Source organism: Citrus sinensis, chromosome 4 (genome assembly GCF_022201045.2).
Source record: "Citrus sinensis cultivar Valencia sweet orange chromosome 4, DVS_A1.0, whole genome shotgun sequence".
In the NCBI taxonomy this organism is placed as follows: Eukaryota; Viridiplantae; Streptophyta; class Magnoliopsida; order Sapindales; family Rutaceae; genus Citrus; species Citrus sinensis.
In genome coordinates, this window is record NC_068559.1 from 954,887 (window position 1) to 977,303 (window position 22,417).

The 22,417-nt window shown below is 32.0% G+C and overlaps 3 protein-coding genes across 5 annotated transcripts; 2 read left to right on the top strand and 1 right to left on the bottom strand.

Moving 5' to 3' along the window:
- Positions 1–56: 56 nt before the first annotated feature.
- On the bottom strand, positions 57–2,156 carry LOC102614468 (60S acidic ribosomal protein P0). Its single transcript, XM_006486287.4, has 5 exons — positions 1,702–2,156; positions 1,517–1,585; positions 903–1,001; positions 412–804; positions 57–323 (listed from the first exon to the last, which is right to left on the bottom strand). The coding sequence occupies exons 1-5, from the start codon at positions 1,957–1,959 to the stop codon at positions 183–185; spliced, it is 960 nt and encodes a 319-aa protein (XP_006486350.1). The 5' UTR covers positions 1,960–2,156; the 3' UTR covers positions 57–182.
- A 1,217-nt stretch (positions 2,157–3,373) lies between these two features.
- LOC102613786 (syntaxin-31) lies at positions 3,374–8,369 on the top strand. Of its 3 annotated transcripts, XM_006486284.4 has the most exons (7): positions 3,374–3,704; positions 4,291–4,541; positions 4,633–4,778; positions 5,441–5,479; positions 5,981–6,019; positions 7,610–7,807; positions 7,894–8,369. In XM_006486284.4, the coding sequence occupies exons 1-7, from the start codon at positions 3,482–3,484 to the stop codon at positions 8,051–8,053; spliced, it is 1,056 nt and encodes a 351-aa protein (XP_006486347.1). In that variant the 5' UTR covers positions 3,374–3,481; the 3' UTR covers positions 8,054–8,369. The 3 variants fall into 3 exon arrangements, with proteins under 3 accessions (XP_006486347.1, XP_006486349.1, XP_006486348.1); XM_006486286.4 differs by lacking the exon at positions 5,981–6,019 and having other exon boundaries at positions 3,375–3,704; XM_006486285.4 differs by lacking the exon at positions 5,441–5,479 and having other exon boundaries at positions 3,375–3,704.
- A 10,103-nt stretch (positions 8,370–18,472) lies between these two features.
- Positions 18,473–21,904, top strand: LOC102613492 (auxin transporter-like protein 2). Its single transcript, XM_006486283.4, has 9 exons — positions 18,473–18,837; positions 18,939–19,132; positions 19,217–19,402; positions 19,536–19,648; positions 19,758–19,941; positions 20,025–20,122; positions 20,509–20,716; positions 20,807–21,064; positions 21,516–21,904. The coding sequence occupies exons 2-9, from the start codon at positions 18,962–18,964 to the stop codon at positions 21,720–21,722; spliced, it is 1,425 nt and encodes a 474-aa protein (XP_006486346.1). The 5' UTR covers positions 18,473–18,837; positions 18,939–18,961; the 3' UTR covers positions 21,723–21,904.
- The last annotated feature ends 513 nt before the right edge of the window (positions 21,905–22,417 follow it).

The following is a 22,417-nucleotide window of genomic DNA, read 5'->3' on the forward strand; positions in this document are numbered from 1 at the left end:
TGATAAAATAACAAATAATTGCTTAAACATGTAAAACTTGTATGGGACAGAATATATATTGTCCTAAATAAAGGATTATATAAAATAAAAAGGAAACTGAGTCTACAAAAAGCATTAAGAAAATAAAGCAAACATAACCATAAACGTCAAAATCCTAAGTTATAGCACAAATGACAGTGCACTTAGTCGAACAAGCTGAAGCCCATATCTTCATCAGACTCCTCAGCAGGCTCTTCCTTCTTCTCTTCCTCCTTTGCAGCAGCAGCTGGGGCATCACCACCGCCAGCAACCGGGGCAGCAGCAACAGCAAACTTGCTTGGGTCCTGCATTCATACGATGATAAATAATTATAGATTTTGTGAAGATATATAGAACAATGCAATCGGAAGGGAAAGTGCATGAAATACAAACCGCCAGGTACTCCTTCACTTTGTCGGCCTGAGGGAATGAATACTCAGTTGCAAGAGCAACAGCAACCACATTCTTGTATGCATTGACGAACATGTGTGGAGCAGCTGCCAGGGTCGGGTATGAGATGGCAAGTGCCAGAGCGGTGACCATTGATACACTTGAGGCGAACTTCTCCACTAGGTCATCTTCAGACAGGTCAAGGACCTCTGGGCTGTAGACGGAACCGTTTTCATAGACAGACTGGACAACAAGACCATAAGAGAAGGGTCTAATCCCAAGCTTTGCAAGCAGGGCTGCCTCAGAAGATCCCACCTTGTCACCCTTCCTAATAAGCTCCACAGGTGTGATAATTTCAACAGTACCCTTGTTAATCTTGGTGGGAATGTTAAGCACCTATAAAGAATTGGAATGGTAAGATACAAGCAAAACCCCAAACTCACAACGTTAACACTTAACTCCACTGCTGTTTAATCAAACAACAAACCATATACCTGGAAGAAGGAGGTCTGGGAGGGGTCGAGACCTGTGTTGCCGGGAGGAACAACCACATCAATTGGAGCAACCAAACCAACACGAGCAGGAGCTCCAACCTGTTCACAAAATATCATATAACATTAATGGGGGTAAAAAAGAATACTAATCAGAAAGCAAATTGCAATAGAAAGTGCCAAATACAACCAAACTACTCAAGCAAACAATAAAAAAACACCTGTGTCATTGCAGGGAGAATCTAACAAAGTCACATCTAACTTTGACCACAAAAACAGATTTATATCTAGTTACCATCTACACCTAAGCATCAATTACCACACAAATCACCTAGGCATCAAATTACAAAAACTGTATAATCAGATGAAACAATATGAAATTGTTCCACAACAAAAATACACACGGTCTTCAATGCTTATTTGCAAAAAATAAAAATAATCTATACTTAATCTACTACCAATAGCAATCGAATGAACGAAAAATTAATATAACATTGTGAAAAACGTTGCACTAGTTACCAATAACACAAACAGCCAAGAAAAAAGGAAATCAATCAGTTTCTTATTAAATAAGCAATCAAATTTAGTTTAATAAAACAATAGAATCAGAAACTCACCTTGTACTTAGCAACCTCCTCTTTCACTTCCTTCAAATCACCCTTTGTGAAAATCAACCCAACATTGCCCTAATTTCAAACAATAAAAGAACAACACCCCCATCAGTTAAAACGAAAAAACTAAAAAACAATCGAATCACAAAATTGAAAAAAAAATAATAAAAAAATAAAAACTTTAAATATACCTGAAGGAGGGGGATGAGATTGAGAAAGGCAGTGTTACCGGTCTTCTCAGCGTGCATTCTGATAGTCCTCTTCATCATAGTGTTCTTTCCCATGAGCACAACGGAGTCTCCACGCAGACCCCTACGAATGTTCTGGAGTTGATTGGACCCCACGTTGTCGGCGGCCGCCACCAATATTTGGGTGTACTCTTCCAGCAACTGGCATAGCTTCGCGTCGTACGCGATCTTCTTCTCGGCCTTCGATGCTTTCACTACCATTTCGTGGATTTGGTTCTACTTTTGTTGGTGGTAAAAAGTTGTAAATTTATACAAAATCGAGGGCCAAGACGAAGCAGCGGCTTGCCAAGGCGGACAGCAGCGGAATTGCCGTCTCTTTAACCTCAACGAGATACAAAGAGAGTGAAAGAAGTGTACAAGAAAAAACCCTAGAATTATCTGCGAGGCTAATAAGAAGGAAAAATGAAATTGGCGTCGCTTTTATAATCGATGAGCTGCGGAGACACTGAGGATTTTATTGTGACCCTAGATCGGACGGCTGGGATTGTTTTTTGTTTTTCTACGTTTGGGGATCAATATGGGCCGATCTTGGGCTTCACTAGGCAAGTCATCAATATCAAATCTAAGCCCATTTCTTTAGAAACAGCGTGTTTGAGCTTAACTTATTTTTGGTTGCATAAATTTAAAAATTAGTAGCTTATGTCAATAAGCAATGACTATGATTTTTTTTTTTTAATTCTCGTTAAGTATGTATATGGGTAAGGAAAAATCTTAGATGGGATGGGCATGGTACCTCTATTTAATAAATTGTTATTAGTAGCTATACATTATTTCAAAATCGATCAATTAAAACTTGCCTATTTGGGAGTCTCTAAGTTACATTTAATGTAACATACACAACTCATCTCAACCACATGAATTGCGAGTCCCATAATTTTATGTGGTTGAGATGAATTGTGTAAGTTACATTGAATGTAACTTAGCACTTGCCTATTTATGATCATTATTATGATAAAGGGAAAAAAAATTAAATATGTGCAATAATTCTATTTGATAGTCATATTAAGACCCTCATACCCCAAGAGTTTCTTGTAGATAAAAAGTAAATAGTCACACCTTAGATCATATGTACCTGCCGCATTGATTCATGTTAATATTTGTTTGGCTTGACTTTGATCTAGGTTAAAATATGATGGTAATTTCTTCTTAAACAATGAGCAATAATTTTTCAAACAATTTTTTTTTAATTCTACTAAAATGTTAGGACCAGTCTTAATCAACACAATAATAAGAAGCATAATCATAAATCGATTTAGAGAGAAAGTTACTTCATTAAAATCCAAATTTATTTGTATTTTAGTATTAATAAATATTGAAGCCCTACGCTCAAACTTTAAAAAAAGACGTGAAAACTACTGAATAGTGATTCTCAATTTTTTTTTCTTTTATTAAACAAGTTAACAACTTACTACAATTTATAAAGCTATGTTCTTGAAAATAATGTGCCACCAAAAAGTGTCTTTATTAATCTTTAAAAAAAAAAAAGGAAAATGAAGAGAGTGGAACATTTAAACATTATAGCACTGTAACAAGTTGGAAATTGATCGCATTTTTTAACTTTAAAAAAAAAAATTTAATAAATACAGTAAAATGGAAATAAAGCGGGTTGCATAAAGTTGTTCGTTTGAGATCCAAAGGACCGGTCCCCGCCAAGCAACGGTATATTTCTCGCAAAACAAATTCATTCCCATTGTGCACCGTCCGATCAGACACCATTTGCCTAATGGCGTCACCGTACAGAGATCGGACGGCTGAGTTCCGATCTCTGTCCCAAACTCTGAAGAAGATCGGAGGCGCCACGACAGCCGTAGATCAACCAAACAACTCCTTCGTTTCACCGAAACCTCCGAATCCAGCCTCTTCTAGATCCGAATTCAACAAGAAGGCTTCTCGAATCGGGTTGGGCATCCATGAAGCCTCCCAAAAAATCGCTAGACTTGCCAAATGTAAGCCCTTTCTCTCTCTCTTTTTTTTTTAATTAGTTATTTTATTTTTCACAATGGAATTTTTAAATTTTTAAAAAGTTTAATTTTTTTATTTTGAATATTAATGCATAGATTTAGGCAATGCTTGGTATCTGAGAAGGAAATTGATTTATCGAACTAGGAGTAAATTAGAGAAGCTCATTTTGAGAAAGCACCCGTTGAATCAACCAGCTGAAGCATCTTGTGCTCATGCTAATGAATTGGCTTCTTGTTTAGTTGTTACTTAATTGTATTATAAATATTGATTGGTAGAATGAATACAAGATTATTCGGCATAAAGAAAATAAAAGGTCGCGTTCACTCTTTAATAGTGTGCTGTTTGTTAACATTCTAATGGCAAGGACACAATGGATTATTAAATGCTTGTAAGTGACCCGAATGGTTAAAAAAAGTTTCTTCTAGGGAGCATGTATCAAAATTTTAATTTAAAAGAAGCTTCTTTGATCTCAAACTTTGCTTCTTTTTTTTTTTAAGTTTCGATCAAACACTGGAAATGTAATTTCTTTTTAGTGATGCTATGTTGACCTTAGGTTTTGATTTAATGTAGTGGCAAAAAGGTCATCGATGTTTGATGATCCAATTGTGGAGATACAGGAGTTGACTGCTTTGATAAAGGACGACATTACAGCTCTCAACATGGCTCTTTCGGATTTGCAAACCCTTCAAAACTTGGAGATTGCGGAGGGAAATTATTCTCAGGACAGAGTTGTGCATTCGACTACTGTCTGTGATGACTTGAAGAGCAAGCTCATGGGTGCTACTAAAGAACTTCAAGATGTTTTAACCACAAGAACTGAGGTTTTTATTCCCCTGAATATAGCTTTTTTGGTTCATTTGTTTGCCACTGTTTCTCTTATTTTAATGTTTGTATTGTTTATTTTCTGTATAGAATATAAAAGCTCATGAAAACAGGAAACAAATTTTTTCTGCAAATGCATTGAGAGATAGCCCATTTAGACAGCATGCACAACCTGTTACTGAGCCCCCACCTTGGTCAAGTCCAGTAAATGCATCTGAGAGTTCACAACCATCAGCGTGAGTTTCCTTTCGGCAGACTATCTGAATTCTATTGGTAGCTCTTCTGTATGATGAACTAGTTATTTATATAACGCTGAGTGGCTATAATATGCATCTAGTTATTCTTATGATGCCCATTAGCTGTTATGTGAATTAATTACTCTTGTATATTATCGGCATATAACCTTGTCTCAATTTCAATTTTCGATGAAGAAAGTGCTAGGAGCTTGAGTTTTCTTTTCTTTTAGAAAATTTTCATTTACTTGCATGTGATGATCCATGGCAAGGTTTACAAAAAGGTTAATAACATGGGAAGACTCTGAAATACCTCTTGTAACAATGCAGTTTCATTATAATGACAGTTGTCTGTGCCTTAAATATATACCATAGAGTATAGACAAATGGAAAGGGCTAATTTTGAGTTAAACAAATGGCCAGATGGCCCTATGTCCAGGTGAGAAGGAAACAGAATGGAAGCAACTTTGAAGTTCGTTTGTGCTATCTGTAAACTCTCTATATGTAGAGTTTCTTGAAAGCCTGTTATTTTTCCTGTGATTCGTAACTCATTTATATTGATATTAAGATCTAGCCATGTGCATGTTTCCCTTCATTTATTTATAGATTCATAGTTTTTCATTAGTCACTATTTGATTCATTTCTCCTTTTTTCTTTTTGACCAGATTGCCGCCAGGTGGAGTCCAAGTTGGAAACCAACTGAGGTATGTTTTAGGTTTATGTTTTTTCTATTAATTTTGTACATGTTGACAACTTTTGGTTTTAATTAAGCAATTGTATTATGTGGCCTTGTTGTGCACCAATGCTTGGAGAATTACTATTTGGGTTATACTTGCGCCCATAAAGGTTTAGGGTGTGTTTGGTATTGTTTTCTGAAAGGTGATTTTTATATTTGTTTTACAGAAGGAAAATTTAGTTTTTGTCGTGATGTATTTATAATTGAAAATACATTTGGTATTTTAAAAAAAAATTAATATCTAAAAGAAAAATAGTAAAATATGTTTGGTAGTTTGTCTTAAAACAATATTATTATTGAAAAAGTAAAAAATTAGAATAGTATATATTTTATTTGCAATAGGGTGGAGTAACAATTTATATTGATATTAAGATCTAGCCATGTGCATGTTTCCCTTCATTTATTTATAGATTCATAGTTTTTCATTAGTCACTATTTGATTCATATCTCCTTTTTTCTTTTTGACCAGATTGCCGCCAGGTGGAGTCCAAGTTGGAAACCAACTGAGGTATGTTTTAGGTTTATGTTTTTTCTATTAATTTTGTACATGTTGACAACTTTTGGTTTTAATTTAGCAATTGTATTATGTGGCCTTGTTGTGCACCAATGCTTGGAGAATTACTATTTGGGTTATACTTGCGCCCATAAAGGTTTAGGGTGTGTTTGGTATTATTTTCTGAAAGGTGATTTTTATATTTGTTTTACAGAAGGAAAATTTAGTTTTTGTCGTGATGTATTTATAATTGAAAATACATTTGGTATTTTTAAAAAAAATTAATATCTAAAAGAAAAATAGTAAAATATGTTTGGTAGTTTGTCTTAAAACAATATTATTATTGAAAAAGTAAAAAATTAGAATAGTATATATTTTATTTGCAATAGGGTGGAGTAACAATTTTTTTTTATTTTACTTGCCACTCATGAGATCTGACTACACCATAAAGAAACAAATAAAAAATATTAATTTTTATCATTTTGTTTTAGGTGTGAGCCTAGTCAAAATTTAATGGGTTGAAAATGTAATATAACCATTTTGCAATTTTCATCCTTCCTTCAACATCTCTAGAAAACAAGTTGAAGAAATAATGGAATGAAAGTTAAAAACAACTATTTTACTATCTTGACCATTAAAACTCAGGTTGGACCCACGCCTAAAAAAACTAAATTTAATGATTTTTATTTGTGCAATTGAAGATTTGAAGTAAAGTAAAATCGTATGGTTTCCCATGAAGAATAAAAAATTGTTATCCATTACTTTGCACATAAACAATACAATTCTGATTAAATTTTTTACTTTTTGTATTTTTTTAATAATATTATATTATTATTTTCAGACAATCTACCAAATATCTTTTTACTATTTTCATTTTTAGATCCCAAATTACATGTATCCTTTAGAGTTGAAACTTTGACCTGTTGTTTCCTCAGAAGAACATTTTAAGGAATGACTAAACATCTTTTTGAATTTAAAGAAATCGAATCATTTTTATCTATAAAACGATTTCAGAAACCTCATTTGAAAAGCAATACCAAACGCACCTTTATCTTCTACATGTACATGTAAATTACTCTTAAGCCACTAAACTTATTCAGAATGGACATATATCTAACATCGTTTTATTTGTCATTCCAGTTTATGGTTTTGTAAATATTCTAGTTCTCTAAATTTGATACAGACTTATTAGAATGAAAGAAATACATGAAAAAAGAGGGCCTTTAATTTTTGGTTGGGTATTTTGTGTATGGGCAAGGATGAGGATATAGGAAGTCAACAAGAACAAAATCCAATAAAGCTGAAGCTAAAAGGTCCATCACCCTTTCCTCCTTCCACTTTTCTTATATCATTTTTAAATGAGTGAGTAATAAACGCCGAATATGCAACAATCTATATTTTCAGTGAATGATATCAGAAACCAGTAAATGTTTGCGTGTATCTCGCCAATGAGATGTCCTATTGCTTTGATTATTTGCTAGTCTCGCAGGTTTCTTTATTTATTTATTTGGACTTGGCACGCTGAAAGTTATTATTATTATTATTATTATTTTGGCTTGCCATATGTTGACGTTTGATGTGTTGGATTGGATCTTGCCTAAACAGACGAAGGCCAGCTGTGGACAATGCTCCTTCACACCACATGGAAATGTCGATGTTACAGCAGGTAGTTCCACGGCAAGAGAATTACTCACAAAGTAGGGCAGTGGCTCTTCATAATGTTGAATCTACAATTACAGAACTCGGTGGGATCTTCACACATCTGGCCACAATGGTAGCACAGCAAGGCGAACTAGCTATCAGGTCTGTTCACCTTACTAACATATTTGATGTTTGTACATTTGGCTTTGGATGTCAAAAGAATTTACCCATCCAACTAATGTGAGCAGGATTGATGATAACATGGACGAGTCATTGGCTAATGTTGAAGGTGCTCGTAATGCTCTGTTGAGGCATCTAAACCAAATTTCATCAAATCGATGGCTTATGATCAAGATTTTTGCCGTCATAATATTTTTTCTGACGGTCTTTATGTTTTTTGTGGCATGAATTGGAATACCGAGCATTCAATAATTTTGTTGCTGCTGTGCGAGTATCTATTTTTCACAATCCATTTATAGCTAGTCAAATATGCTTCTTCATTCTGTAAATTCGATCTGCAACTTTTTTTGCTGTAACTAGTAAAATTATTAGGAATCTAGATATACTTAAAGAAAGCATAATTAGACATCAGTTCTTTTGTGGGTTGTGAGAATATCAAAGGCAAATTTGATGCCCAAGTTGAATTTGTGACTGTATACTATTAACTGATACAAGAGTTATATGATGTCTTGATGAATAAGGATGTTGGTTTTTATCTTTCCTATTGCCTCGACCAAAACTTTAATTTATATAGATGGAGAAATATGAATACACAAAATAAGGGTTTGACTGAGTGGTTTCGAGCAATTCTCTTTAGCTGGCCATGGGAGGTCGAAGTATTTGTTAAATGAAGGGTCGGAGACATAAAGTGAAAATCATACAAATTTATATTTTGGGATACCCTTTTTGGGATAAACTATTTGATGGCTAACATTGCAACAACTAATCACCAACTTGTATTTTCTTGGTTAATATATTTTGTTTGTATCCTGGATTTTCCTTGCATACCTTTGTGCCCTGTATGGTAATTTTATTTTCCGGACGAATAAAATTTGGTTCCAGGCTACAAGATAGCCACGAAAAGGTTGACGTAAAGGGGGAAAGCTTGATTTATCACCTGTAGAATAAAAAGACAAAAGATCCAATTTTCTTTCTTTTTGCAATCGCAAATGGAAAGGAAGTCCCATAATTACAAGTAAGATAAGACATTCCAAGTTGACAATAATCTTCAATTCTTCATGTCTACGTAAATTCTCAAAATGGGTTAACAAGGCATTTCTGGTCTCATAAAGCATTACCTATATGCTTTCTGCCTAACAAAAATCTTATCTCAAACAAGTCTTTGCATCACACACTCATCTTATCTTCAGATTGCTATAATTGGGACTATGATTGAGTTTATATTTTTGACTAATTCATCCCCACGTAACGTGGCACAGAATATTCGAACTTCAAGGTTGAAAAAAAAAATTGTATCAAAGAGCTTTCGACGCTCAAGTTAATTAGTGACCAAAACTCAAAAAATTTATCTCATATGTCACAAAAATATTTTCAACCTTTTTGTGACATAGCAAAATCCTCATTGCACTTGTAACATTCGAGCCTCTGCAAGATAGTGGTAGCCCCGTATCAACGTTAGGCCACAAAATTAAATAAAACATTCCATTGCCTGTTTTGGTTTTTGTTCATTAACAGGTCACATCTAACAGGAGTCCATATTCAAAGGCTTCAATCTTCAAGCACCTTTTATGGCCTCTTTTCCTCTCATTATTGGCATACATGACTGCGATATTTCACTTGTTCAAAAGTTTCCATGAAAGATATTGGTAGATGATTGAAGGTGATGAATAGACTAAAGAGCAAAAAACACTGCAGAATTTGCCAACAAGGCAGCAAGCCTAACTCTTGTGCAACGGTTAAAAATAGTTCACAAAATTTTCCCCACAAGCAAACATATCTAAGGCAAAATTCACAACCGTATTTTGAAGAAAGAAATTGCAATGAATGAATTTGAAATTGAAGTAATTTTGTGAAAGCAGCTGCTGCTTGCGGCGGCCATGTGAGCATGTCTAATGGGGGAGAAAAAAAAAGAAAAAAAAAAAGGAGCGGATTTATGTCAAGATTTTCTATCATTTTGATGGTCTCTGCCTGCTTTGTTTGCATTATACACATCAACTTTGATGTAACATTTCCTTAATTTTGGTGCAAAAATTAAGTTGAATTTTTTGCAAGAGTAAGATGCCACCTAACTTGCTGCTATAATTTTTCCATCGAGTCAATAATTTGATAAATCAAATTGGGTTAGGTAATTTATTTCCCCCAAAAATAAAAGGGTTAGGTAATTTATTTTAGGACAAAAAAAGGGTTAGGTAATGACTAATGATTTCGGTTTCTTCTAGGCTTTTTCAATTATATCAGTCTAGCTAGTGTGCTGTGTGCCAATGATTGCATAAGAAGAATACTTGTCAGAATATTCAAATTTCTTTATACTATTTGAGCTTTTCTTTTTTTAAAAAAGAAAAATAATAATAATCTTACATTGAAAAACTTCTAAACATACTAGTTTAAAATTTAAAAATTTATCTAACTTGTCATCTTTTTTTAATTTAAAAACTGTTTTGATATCAATAAAAGGTAAATGAATATAATAATTTTGAAATACCCAAATTCGATGAATCTTTCTATGATGTAATTTTGATGTACATTGAGCAATGTCAATTAGTGACAGGTATCATTGCGTCCAAGTGTGAAAATATATAGTGAGGTATATATATATATATATATAGAACACGCTCATGGATGTTCAACACTTCAAAATATAAATTTGAAACTAGATAATACTATCTTTTAGTAGTTGGTATATTTTTTCTTATGAAAATATACTTGTTTTTTTCTAAAATTATGTTCACATTAATTTGCTTAGATGAAATATGTAAGATTACTTACAAACTTAATCTTTTGATGACCTAACTCTTTGATCAAAAGCTATAATATCTTTGCTGGCCTAACCATTGAGTCGTATATATCTCTCTTACCAAGGGAAAGACAAATGGAATCAAGGGCCAATAATTTTGCTTAAAATTTCTCTTAATTCTCTCAATTTGTCATTTTTGGGGCAACTCAAATCTCTAACTAGCCCCTCAAAGCATATTGGGACCCCAAAACTACTTATTGCTTTGGCCACTATCAAAATCTTACTGTAATTGAAAAGAATAGAGGCAAAAATAATGTTGACTCCGTATCTCATCATGAACTTGACACTAAAATTATGTAATTGATAGTTATCAAATAATTATGATGATGATATATAATACATCCCATATCCCTAGGACCCATATAAATCAAATTTTTGTAGAGTAGTGATTACTTTACAGTCATGCTGGTAGTGATTAAAGCTGGCCAATGCCACATGAAGACTTGTGAATTATCTTCAATTAGTGCAATAGCTAATGAGGTCGAGTTCTTATTAGATTTGATGACAATGATATGGGTATGTTGCTCGATTTCAAAATGCCCTAAAATGAAATAGGGCACAAAAGATTATGTTTGAATGAGTATGCTTGTTTTTTTTTTTTTTTTGGGGAAAAATAATTATTCATCGGTTGTTTTAGGAAAATATAGTTTGTTTCCTTTCAATTATTTCCTTGATTTATTATAGTTTTAAATAATTAAAACCAAAGAGTTTGCTTCAAGTATTTCCCCTTATTTGGGTACAACAAGCATTTTTCTTATTGATTATCTGTGTTGGGTTGTCATACAAACATTGTCCTCATTACTATTATTATTGTTGTTATTATTATTATTATGATTATTGTTATTGTTATTGTTATTTTTTACAAAATGATTGAACCAACTACTAAAATGACTTCGATGTCCTACACTAATAGACATTCATTGCATTTCTTTGCTTATAAAACTTAACGTTATGATATTAAGTACAATTAATATGTCACACAATCATTTCTTGCCCACTGAAATATTAATTGTTAGGAAATTAAAAATATTACTGTGGGCAGTAGAGCATGGTTTAGGATGCTTGTATTGATCGACCCTTCAACAAAACAGAGATTCTAAAGGGAAATTCAAAATTAATTAATTAATTAATTGAAGGCAAAAAGCTCGAAGCAGAAGCCAAATTGCATATAAAGCTTGAAAAGAAGTAAAAAGAGAGACATTTTAAACAGATATATGCTTCGATCTACACAAATTCCATCTAATCATTATCTCATGGCTGTGGACCTATTTCTAATTAATTCAATCATTTAACGAATATGGAAAATCATTAAGTTGATTAGAAATGTCCATCGAATTAATGCTTCAAAGTTTTATTGTTAATTACATATTAGATTCGTTAGTTTCTTATTAAAAAAATTATATTTTGTGAAATTTTTTATTTTAATTAATTTGTCTTGTCAGATTAGCTCATTTTTGAAACTCGAATCGGGTCCTAATTAATTGAGTAGGGATAAATTTGTGTCCCACTAATATAAATGAAGTAGATAAATTCTGATTAATATATCAGTGTTAAAAAAAAAAGGTTGGGGGGGGGGGTCTTATTGCTAGTAATTATTGGAAACTTTTTTACGCGGTAAAGGGAATGTGGTAACTGGCTAACTCATTCTTTTAATCATTCCGTCTCCCACTAATCTCTCATTAAACTTTCGAATTATTTATTAGTCGATATTTTAAGTACATTTCTTCACTTTCACAAATCACTTTTTTTTTTTATTAAAAGAAAAGCACTTTTTGTTTAATAATATGCATGCGCTCATCGTTAAATAATCACTCCAATAAATTGAATTTGTATGCAACGTATTTGTATTTACGTTAGTTTCTTTTTTCTTTTTTCTTTTTGTAATTTGTGACGTACGAAAGACAAATTGACCAAATCGTTTACAAACTTATCCCTCCAATAAATGATGTTCACAGAATTAGCGATCAGATATATCTCTTTGTAATTTTTTTTCTAATTATTTTTTTCTACTCCTCAAAGATTTTCTGTTTTTTTTTTCTTTTTAATAACCTCTCAATTATATCGTTTTTATGTTCAGATTGCAAGATTAAAATCTTATTTGATGTTGAGGTGCCAAAAAAAAAAATATAAATATGAAATAAAAGTTAAAAATGTGTAGTAAATATAATTTTTAAATAATAATTTTGAAAAAATTAATAAAGATATAATCGATTTTTTTATCGTATAAGTATAAAATCAAATCAACTTAACTTCTAAAGTAGAACAATTAGTAATTAAATAAACTTAACTTCTAAAATAGAACAACTAATGTTTAGTAAACACTTTAGTACTATAAATTCTTTAACCTTAATGCCAAACAAGGTTTATGTTTGTGTAAGAGTCAGTTTATGGACCTTGTGTTGGGATTATATGCTCTTTTAAAGCATATTAATTTATTTTCTGATTAATAAAATATTTGAGATATTTTCAATTGCATAAATATATATTGAATAAGGTCCGTTTAATCATATTATATGTATTTATGTGATCATCATATGAATTCACATAAAACATAAATACAAGTTATCTTATGATTAAATAAATTTTGGTTCGCAGTTGATAAATAGAGTTGGACGTTTTATTTATATTTAGACTGTAGTAAATTCATTAAATGATTTGTCTTAATCATATATGAATTTACTGATGTAGTATAACTACATTGAGCTGGATCACATATGAGATTTAATTAACCTTGAAATGACTGTCAGACTTATTAAATCTCACAGTCATTGATTTTACTGTAATCTTAATCTTGAATTAGTTATTATTTCATGATTGTAATTGTTATTCCATTTGAGTTACCAATGGGCACGACACACACTTGTGGTCAAGATTATCCGGAATTTTGGTGGGAGCAATTATGAGTATTGGAGTTATAGATTAACAATATAGAATTTGTACAACACATCTCTTGATGAGTTTTCGGCACTTAATCATAGAATTCTCTGGCCAGAGTGTGCTAACATATTTAGTATGTTGAAAATGATCATTAGAGAAAACCATTAAATATCAAGGAACAAGATGTAACTAAATCTATTGGACAATTGAGATATCGATTTAATTAACGAAGTGGTACAAAGGATTATGCAGTAAATAAATCAATGTGGCATGGGTCGAATTATTATTCGAGTACACTATCATAGATAGCATACAATTATGGAGGTCAATTCTAATCTTTTAGTGGAGTAGATTTAGAATTAAATAATTGGAGTAGTTTAATTACAGGCTTAATTATTGTATCCACTATTGTATGTACCCATATGATCCCCGGGTTAGCTCATTTAATTGACTGCGCCGCTACTGGATTAATAAGCAAGATAACTAGTCATTTAGGTTAAAAACCTAAATATATTATTTAATGAGAGACTTCATTAATATGCTTGAGTGTAAGGGGTCTTGTGTTATTTTACAAGGTGGGCCCCCATAACACAAGAACAAGTAACGTGACTTTTGTTTTAATTATTTTTTAATTTAAATCAAATGGGATTTAATAAAAATAAAAAATAAATAAATATGAAGCCTATGGTTTCCACTAAATAGAGATATAAAAAAGTTTATTTTCTTCTAAAAGAGATAGAGCAACTACTTTATACAGATCAGAGAAAAAGATTTTTTCTCTCTAATTTTGAGAGAAAATTTTTCTCTCTAATTTTGAGAGAAAATTTTTCTCTTACTAGTTGCTTATAGTGGTGATAAAGGCGTCAACATGTCAAGTGCAGATCAAACCTGAGTCATAATCTAGAATATCAGTGGTGATGGATCGTGATCTAATAGGCGTGGTGGTGACGGATCGTGATCTAACAAAAGTGGTGGTGACAGATCGTGATCTGGGAGTCTAAATCACTTCAGCGGAAAAAATAAAGATTGTTCATCTTCTCAGATTTTCAAGGTACAATTTCTAGATTACGTATTCCTATATATTGTATGAGATCGGTCCTAAATTTTTTTATAAAAAATTAAAAATATTGATTTTTCTCCAACACCTTGATGCAGTGTGGTCCTATAATGAATAGAGAGTGTATCTTGTGTAACAGTCACACTTCTAATTTGTAGCACATGAGATTATTTCAATATGAAATTTTTCTATTTGTATTTATATCCAATGTGACTTTTTTAATTGTTTTGTAATTCTAATTTGGCCCTTAAAAAAAAAAAATTCCTCGAGCACCAACGTTGACTCTACTGATTGGTACAGAAACAAGTTTTCGTAAGAGATTAATCTTCTGATCTAAAACTTAAAAATACCAGTATATTTGAATAAGGGAAAAAAAGAAAAGAAGCTAACAAAAGAAAATAGACTTTCATAAAGAAAATCTGAGAAAGAAAATTCATATTAATATGTTACTGCATTCAATTTTGAGGATAATGATGTTGTAAAATCAATTGATGATATGAATAAATATGTGGGGCCAGCCATACAATTTAAGCATCGATTATTTAGTCAAAAGATCAGCAATTAGAAAGAAGACAGAGAGCATATTATGGGGAAAAAGTTAACAGGTCCCTCCACCCACTAACAAATTAAACTTGCTTGTTTGGCTCATAATAAGATAATAGAAGTTAAATAGGAGCAAAAAAGAAAGAAAAAAAAGATGAGATTTTGAATCAACTTTTTGACTAGTAAAGATTGAGTAGTTCACCAAATTCTTGGCTGAGCGGTCGTTTTCATTCAATTTGCGTACATCAATTCACTTTTTCGTTTCTCAAAGCCATCCCTAATTTTCAATAATTTTTTTGGTAAAAATCAAATCACCAAACGCTGCAATGCATATCATAAGTTAAAACAAAGAGGGACTATACTATATCATCAGTTAAAACTTTTTTTTTTTTTTTGGTTAAGAACTTTCAAATTTTCAAAGTCTTTCATCATTGACCCTTAAATTGGTTAAATAGTTTATTATTATCAAAAAAAGAAAGAAAGAAAGAAAGAAGAACCAATAAATCTATTTGAATTGCATCAAACTCAAAAGTTGAGTAAAATAAAATGATGTGTTAGTGTAGTAGCTTCTTCTGTAATTTGAATTTAGTGTTGATCAAAATTTTACCGAATTATTTTGTGTTTGGTAACTTAAAGAAGAGGCAAATGGTTATGAGTTGTAACGATTTATAATAGAATTTGTCCACTTTGAATGAATCTTCCTTTTTCTACATTAATATTTATTCTTGAATTGTCATTTTCTTAATTATGTCTCATCATGCTGAGTGCTAGAAGTATCTTTCAAAAGCATTATTACATAATACATTCCTACTATATCATTATATCATCCCCAAAAAATTATGACTTTATTACGATCGTTTTACGTATGTTATGTCGTAAGTTTTTAAGATAGTGTTTACTTTCTGGAGTGGGAGTGTGGAGTGTGGATTCCTCTCACTCCAGTGTTTACTTACCTTAAAAAAGAGGGGAGTGGGAGTGGGAATCCGTGGGTCCCACCCAATTTTGGAGTGGGGAGTGGGATTCTCACTCCCATGGGGGGAGGTGGGAGTGGGAATCCACTCCCCCCTCTTCCCATTTTATCCTTATAAAAATAAATAAATATTTAATATTTAATAAAATAAATAATATCATATTTATTAAAAATAATAATTATATCATATTTATTTTATTAAATTTAATAAAATAAAAATAAATAAATATTATATTTAAATTAATAATATTAAACATTAATTTTAATAAATATTAATTATTTAATTATTTAATAATAATAAATATTTTATTCTAAAAAAATATTAATTTTGTACTATATTATCAATAATAATATTTCATTTGTGTTGCTATTATTAATAATTTTTATTCACATAATTTAAATTAAAATTAATAAAAAATTATGATTTACATAATTAAGAATATTAGTAATTATTATTAATTTATAAATATAATAAAATATTTATTTTATTTTCCAAATATATTTTTTATTAATTTTTTAATTACAAATTATAATTCTGTGCATAAGGATAAAATTGTAATTTAAAACAATTTACTCTCAATCCAAGACAAAGTAAACAAATAATTAGAATTCTGATTGACAATCCATACATTCATTTAGTCTAAGTAAACACCCTACTCCCACTCCCACTCCACACTCCTAATCCAAAGATTCCCACTCCTCAGGATTCCCACTCCTCAGGATTCCCACTCCAATCCAAAAAATAAACGCAGCATAAGTGTTTTAATGCATTGAAGCCCAATGATTTGTTCTATTTTACACTTTTTATTTAAGATGGTATATATATAATAAATAAAAATTGAAATTCATAATAAAAAATTTACCAATTTGTTCCTCTTAGATGTAGATATTTAATCATTTAAAAAAAATTAAACTCTCAGCTCAAGAATATAGGGAAGATATTTCGACTACTATATTAAAGACTGGTTTACTAAATAGTAAATACACGTTGATTTAATTTTTATAGAATCTCAAAACTACAAGATTTTTTTTCTGTAACATAAATTGCACAAACCTAAATAGAGGAAACTAAAGTTAATATTCCTCGCTTCTTTTGATATAAAATGGATCAAGTCTTATCAATTGGCACCTAAGAAAACAAATTTAAAAAAAAAAAAAGGACAGGCAATGGATTTGATTTATCGTTTTAATTTCATATAGCTGGACTTTCTTTACGGAAAAAATAGAGCCAATGGGTTTTCTCAAATGGAATTACAAAATTATATTTGATTTTTTTACCTTAGTTATAAATCAATGCTTGGATACGAGACTAGCTCAAGTTAACTAAGAGTATCTCTAAAAGGCTCTATTAATTTTACTTTTTAAATATTTATTTATTTACTTATGTAGTAAAAATGAGAGTGAAAAAATATTATTCTCCAAAGGGTTCTTCAAATATAAATAAGTTCATATTATTTAATCAAATAAATATTTTTTTCAAAGGAAAAATGAATGGTAAATTAAAATATTTTTCTCTCTTTCTAATAAAAAGTAATAAAATATAAATTGAATAGTGAAAAAGTAACTCTACAAAATTGAAAAGAGAGAATTATTTCTTATCTGAAAAATCTTAATTAAAATATATTTTAGAATCTTAAATGTTGACGTGACTTTTCAAATAAGTAATAAAATTTTATTTGAAAAGTTTTTTAAAAATACTCTAACCCATTGCATTGAATTGTTGAGTTGTCAATTACGCAAAATTTTTTCATATCCAACAACAAAAGTAGGTGAAAATTTTGTGACTCATAATTAACTCCCCCTCCATAATATATTACGCAAAGGATTATCATCTACGCACTCTGCCATTTTAGGACAATATTATCACAAATGACAGGCAATGACAACTGTTTAACGCGACTTTAATGATAAATGATTAAATGTCCAACAATAAAGAGTTAATAACGTTTGGTCCTCTCATTTATTATGTTTTTGTAAATTAATCCACAAACCCTCTATCAGTATCAAACAAGTCCTTCACTCTTTTTTTCCCTAATAATTTTCTTTTAAATGGCGGATTAGAATTCTCATATGATTTGATCTCTTTCTGAGTAAAAATACATGTAGGTGATTAATAGTTAACAAATAAAAAAATAAAAAAGTTAAATTATATCCGTACACTATCGCTTAAAAACAAATGATACAATATTTTTAAAAGTTTATGAGAGCTCAGATAAAAAGAGAATCTTTATCCGTGAAAACTCACAGATAAATTCACATGACTTTCAAATATTGAAATTGGAATTAATTGAGAAAAATGTAAATTACCAAGAATTCATTATGTTACTTATTTGGATATTTACCATACAAACACACCCATGAAACAATATTTAATGCCATTTATGTGACGGTTACACTCACAGAGATTACATAAGAATACACAGAGACATGGACACGCTGCAAACACAGAGTAAAAAAAACAAATAGTATAAAGTTTTGGATTTCAAGCAAAGTACAGACGCAATAGAATCTCTGCAACTCTGTAACAGAAATCATGCGAGTTTTAAACAAAAGCATGCAAAAAAAGCAGCTGAAGTTTTTAGTTGCTTTCAAAGTTTAGAAGGGTCATTTACAACACTGCGAAATGCCAATTCTTCAATTGTGAAGCTTTAAATGATTTTGTAGCTGTTCCGCCTTTCATGCTTTTGCATTCTTGCTCTCTTTTCCTTAGAAAGACAGTTTAGCAAGTAAACCAATTTGCCAGTGTTCCTACATTTGTTAATCACAACAAGGTAACACTAAGGTGTTACACATATATTTGTCTCTTGAGATCAATTTGTCTTTTGTATTTTATTTTATTTTTTATTTTGCTCTTGGTGTTTCCGTGTTGCAGATCTTTGAATTTGTGTGAGCAAAATGATAAGTGAGAAACAAGCAGATGAAGAAATGGTGTCAAGCTTGAATGAGAGTGAGAGTCAAGAGAAAGAGGAACAAATTAAGCAAGATGACTCAAAGTTTGGCCTCAAAAGCCTTCTTTGGCATGGTGGGTCTGTTTATGATGCCTGGTTTAGCTGTGCTTCTAATCAGGTACAATTCTACTTGATGTTCAAAAAAAGAAAAAGAGGGAAAAAAAAAAAAGAACCCATCTCATGTTTGTATTTTGAATTACAGGTTGCACAAGTTTTGTTGACACTTCCATACTCATTCTCTCAACTGGGAATGCTATCAGGCATCATATTGCAAATTTTCTATGGGATTATGGGAAGCTGGACTGCATATCTTATTAGTGTTTTGTATGTGGAGTATAGAAGCAGAAAAGAGAAAGAGAATGTCAGTTTCAAGAACCATGTCATACAGGTTAGCTTTTCAAGAACAAACCCCCAAAATAAAAATTAAGATAAAAAATCATTTTTTTTTCCTTTTTATTGTTTCATATAATCCCAAAACGCTTCTACATATAATTCAAATTCACTTGTTTTTGTTTTTGCAGTGGTTTGAAGTGCTAGATGGACTGCTGGGTCCTTACTGGAAAGCTGTTGGATTGGCCTTCAACTGCACTTTCCTCCTCTTTGGTTCTGTTATCCAGCTTATTGCTTGTGCAAGGTCTTATAATTTTTTTTCCCTCCCAATTTTGATCTTATTTATTTATTTTCAATTATTGGGTTTTGTTCATTTGATCAATAATTTCTGTTTCTCTTGTTGTGATTTGCAGTAATATATACTATATAAATGACAATTTAGACAAGAGAACATGGACATATATTTTTGGAGCTTGTTGTGCCACCACTGTTTTCATACCCTCATTTCACAATTACCGACTTTGGTCTTTCCTTGGCCTTGGTATGACCACTTATACTGCTTGGTATTTGACCATTGCAGCTTTTGTTCATGGCCAGGTAATATTATTCGACGGTTCTGATGCTTCCTGGGTGCCTTCTTTGCTTATCAGCCGTTAGATTTGAGCTTTATCTATTTACAGGTTGATGGTGTGACTCACTCAGGCCCAAGCACGTTGGTTTTGTACTTCACCGGTGCCACCAATATACTCTATACTTTTGGCGGACATGCAGTGACTGTGTAAGTGAACATTTAAAAAAATAAATAAATTCTATTGCAAATGCCTTGAGAGTTAATTATGGTTTGCCAAATCTTGTCACTGCAGATATTAGTCTATGTTATGCTTAATTTTGTGTTTGGTGCTGACAAAAAAAGTCATGCGGGGTAGGTATATATGTTATAACTTTAGGTAGATGGTCCTCATCTGCTCTTTTAAATCTAGATGGTCCTCATTTGCTCTGCTACTTTAATTGAAGATTTTTATCCCCTCTTTCAGAGGATCTTGATTATGTTTCCTTGCTAAAGACTAGCATATCTATGTGATGTGTCCCACGCATTCATTTCAGCCTGACTTTGGTTTGACTAATTATTGATAAAGTTTTTAATTTATGGATGTTAAATTACAGAGAAATTATGCATGCTATGTGGAAGCCACAGAAATTCAAGTCCATATATCTTCTTGCCACCCTGTATGTGTTCACTCTAACCATTCCTTCTGCTGCCGCTGTTTACTGGGCTTTTGGTGATCAACTCCTCACACATTCAAATGCCTTCTCACTGCTTCCACGCAGTCGATGGCGTGATGTTGCAGTAATCCTAATGCTTATTCACCAGGTTTGTACAATGTTGTGATGACAACCATTTTTTTTTTATTACATGTAGCAATGATTTGGCATGACCAATATTTTTCCTTTTATTTTGCAGTTCATAACATTTGGCTTTGCATGCACTCCACTATATTTTGTGTGGGAGAAAGTGGTGGGAATGCATGATACAAAGAGCATATGTTTGAGGGCACTTGCCCGGTTGCCTGTGGTGATACCAATATGGTTCTTGGCAATTATATTTCCTTTCTTTGGTCCCATCAACTCAGCTGTGGGGGCTCTCTTGGTCAGCTTCACCGTCTACATCATCCCTGCTTTAGCCCATATGCTCACTTATAGATCAGCCTCTGCTCGACAGGTGAATGGTCCAATCTTTCAACTTCTAATCTTCAATTTATATCTACGAGCTACCCACTGCCTTATATCTCGTGCCACAGCAAATTTTCTCATCTTTGATTGGGATTGCAATTGTACAAAAAATATATGTTTGATAAGTCCAATTGTTTTATTGATATGTTTCCGGCCTCATAATGTAGGTCAGAGGTGACTGAAACCCCGGATGTTATTGTAGTTCTAGGCCCACTCGTGGATTTAATGCTTGAAAAGATGCAAAATTATAATCTTGAAATGATGTTGGCGGTCCTTTCTCATCAATTGGTTATGTGTTATTTTCACACTTATGTCCCTGCATTACTTCGTATCTTAGATTAGCTGGAAGACTTGAACAACATTTGATGCATCTTTAGAGAACGACATCTCTTACAAGTCTCTGAACATAGCTTTTCCTTCCATAATTCTTGTGATTACAGAATTCAGCGGAGAAGCTTCCGTTCTTCCTCCCAAGTTGGACGGCAATGTACGTGGTGAACACATTCATACTGGTATGGGTACTAGTGGTTGGGTTTGGACTAGGAGGCTGGGCTAGTATGACCAACTTCATCAAGCAAGTCGACACATTTGGACTCTTTGCCAAGTGCTATCAGTGCCCACCGCCAACCTCAGCTACTGCTCACTGATTATGGGCCCACCCCACATTACCACCAAAGCATTTCTAACGTCTTCTGGTTTCTTGTATTTTCCCCTTTTGTTATTTGTTCAACATTTCTATGTCAATATTAGATGCTTGTGCATGTTATATTTTCTTATTAAGTTTAGCCTACAATTTCCCAATATAATTATAAAGAATAATTCTATAGGAGATTTTGGATTTGGTGTTGTATCATTCACACAGTACATAAAATTGGGCAGCTTATGATGTTGAGTCCACATGAGTCCAAAACACAGTTCTATTTTTTTGCCTTTCTCCTGTCACGTGAATCATGATCCGATACTCTTATGTCTTGTTGCTTAATTCCATTCTATGAAGTCTGACGAGTTAAAATGTGTTTCTGAATAAACATCCACATGCCAAAAGAACTTTCTAAATAAGCACTTCGCCATGCCATGCAGGATAAAGATGATAAAAACAGCTCTTTATAAAAAAGCGTTTTCAAGGAAACGCGCTTTGTTAGTATAAAGGAAAAGCTTTAATGAGCAATCACAAGTTTTCATTTCTTTACTTCTTTTGCTTGTGAAGCTTATTGGTTTGTTTCTTCAAAACGCATAAAAATTAGAGGAAAAATAAAAAAAGTGTAAAAAAGATCGGAGGAAAAAGCAGCTTTCAATTTTCAATTTACCATTGGAGGCATTAAGGTGTATATCATCATAGCGT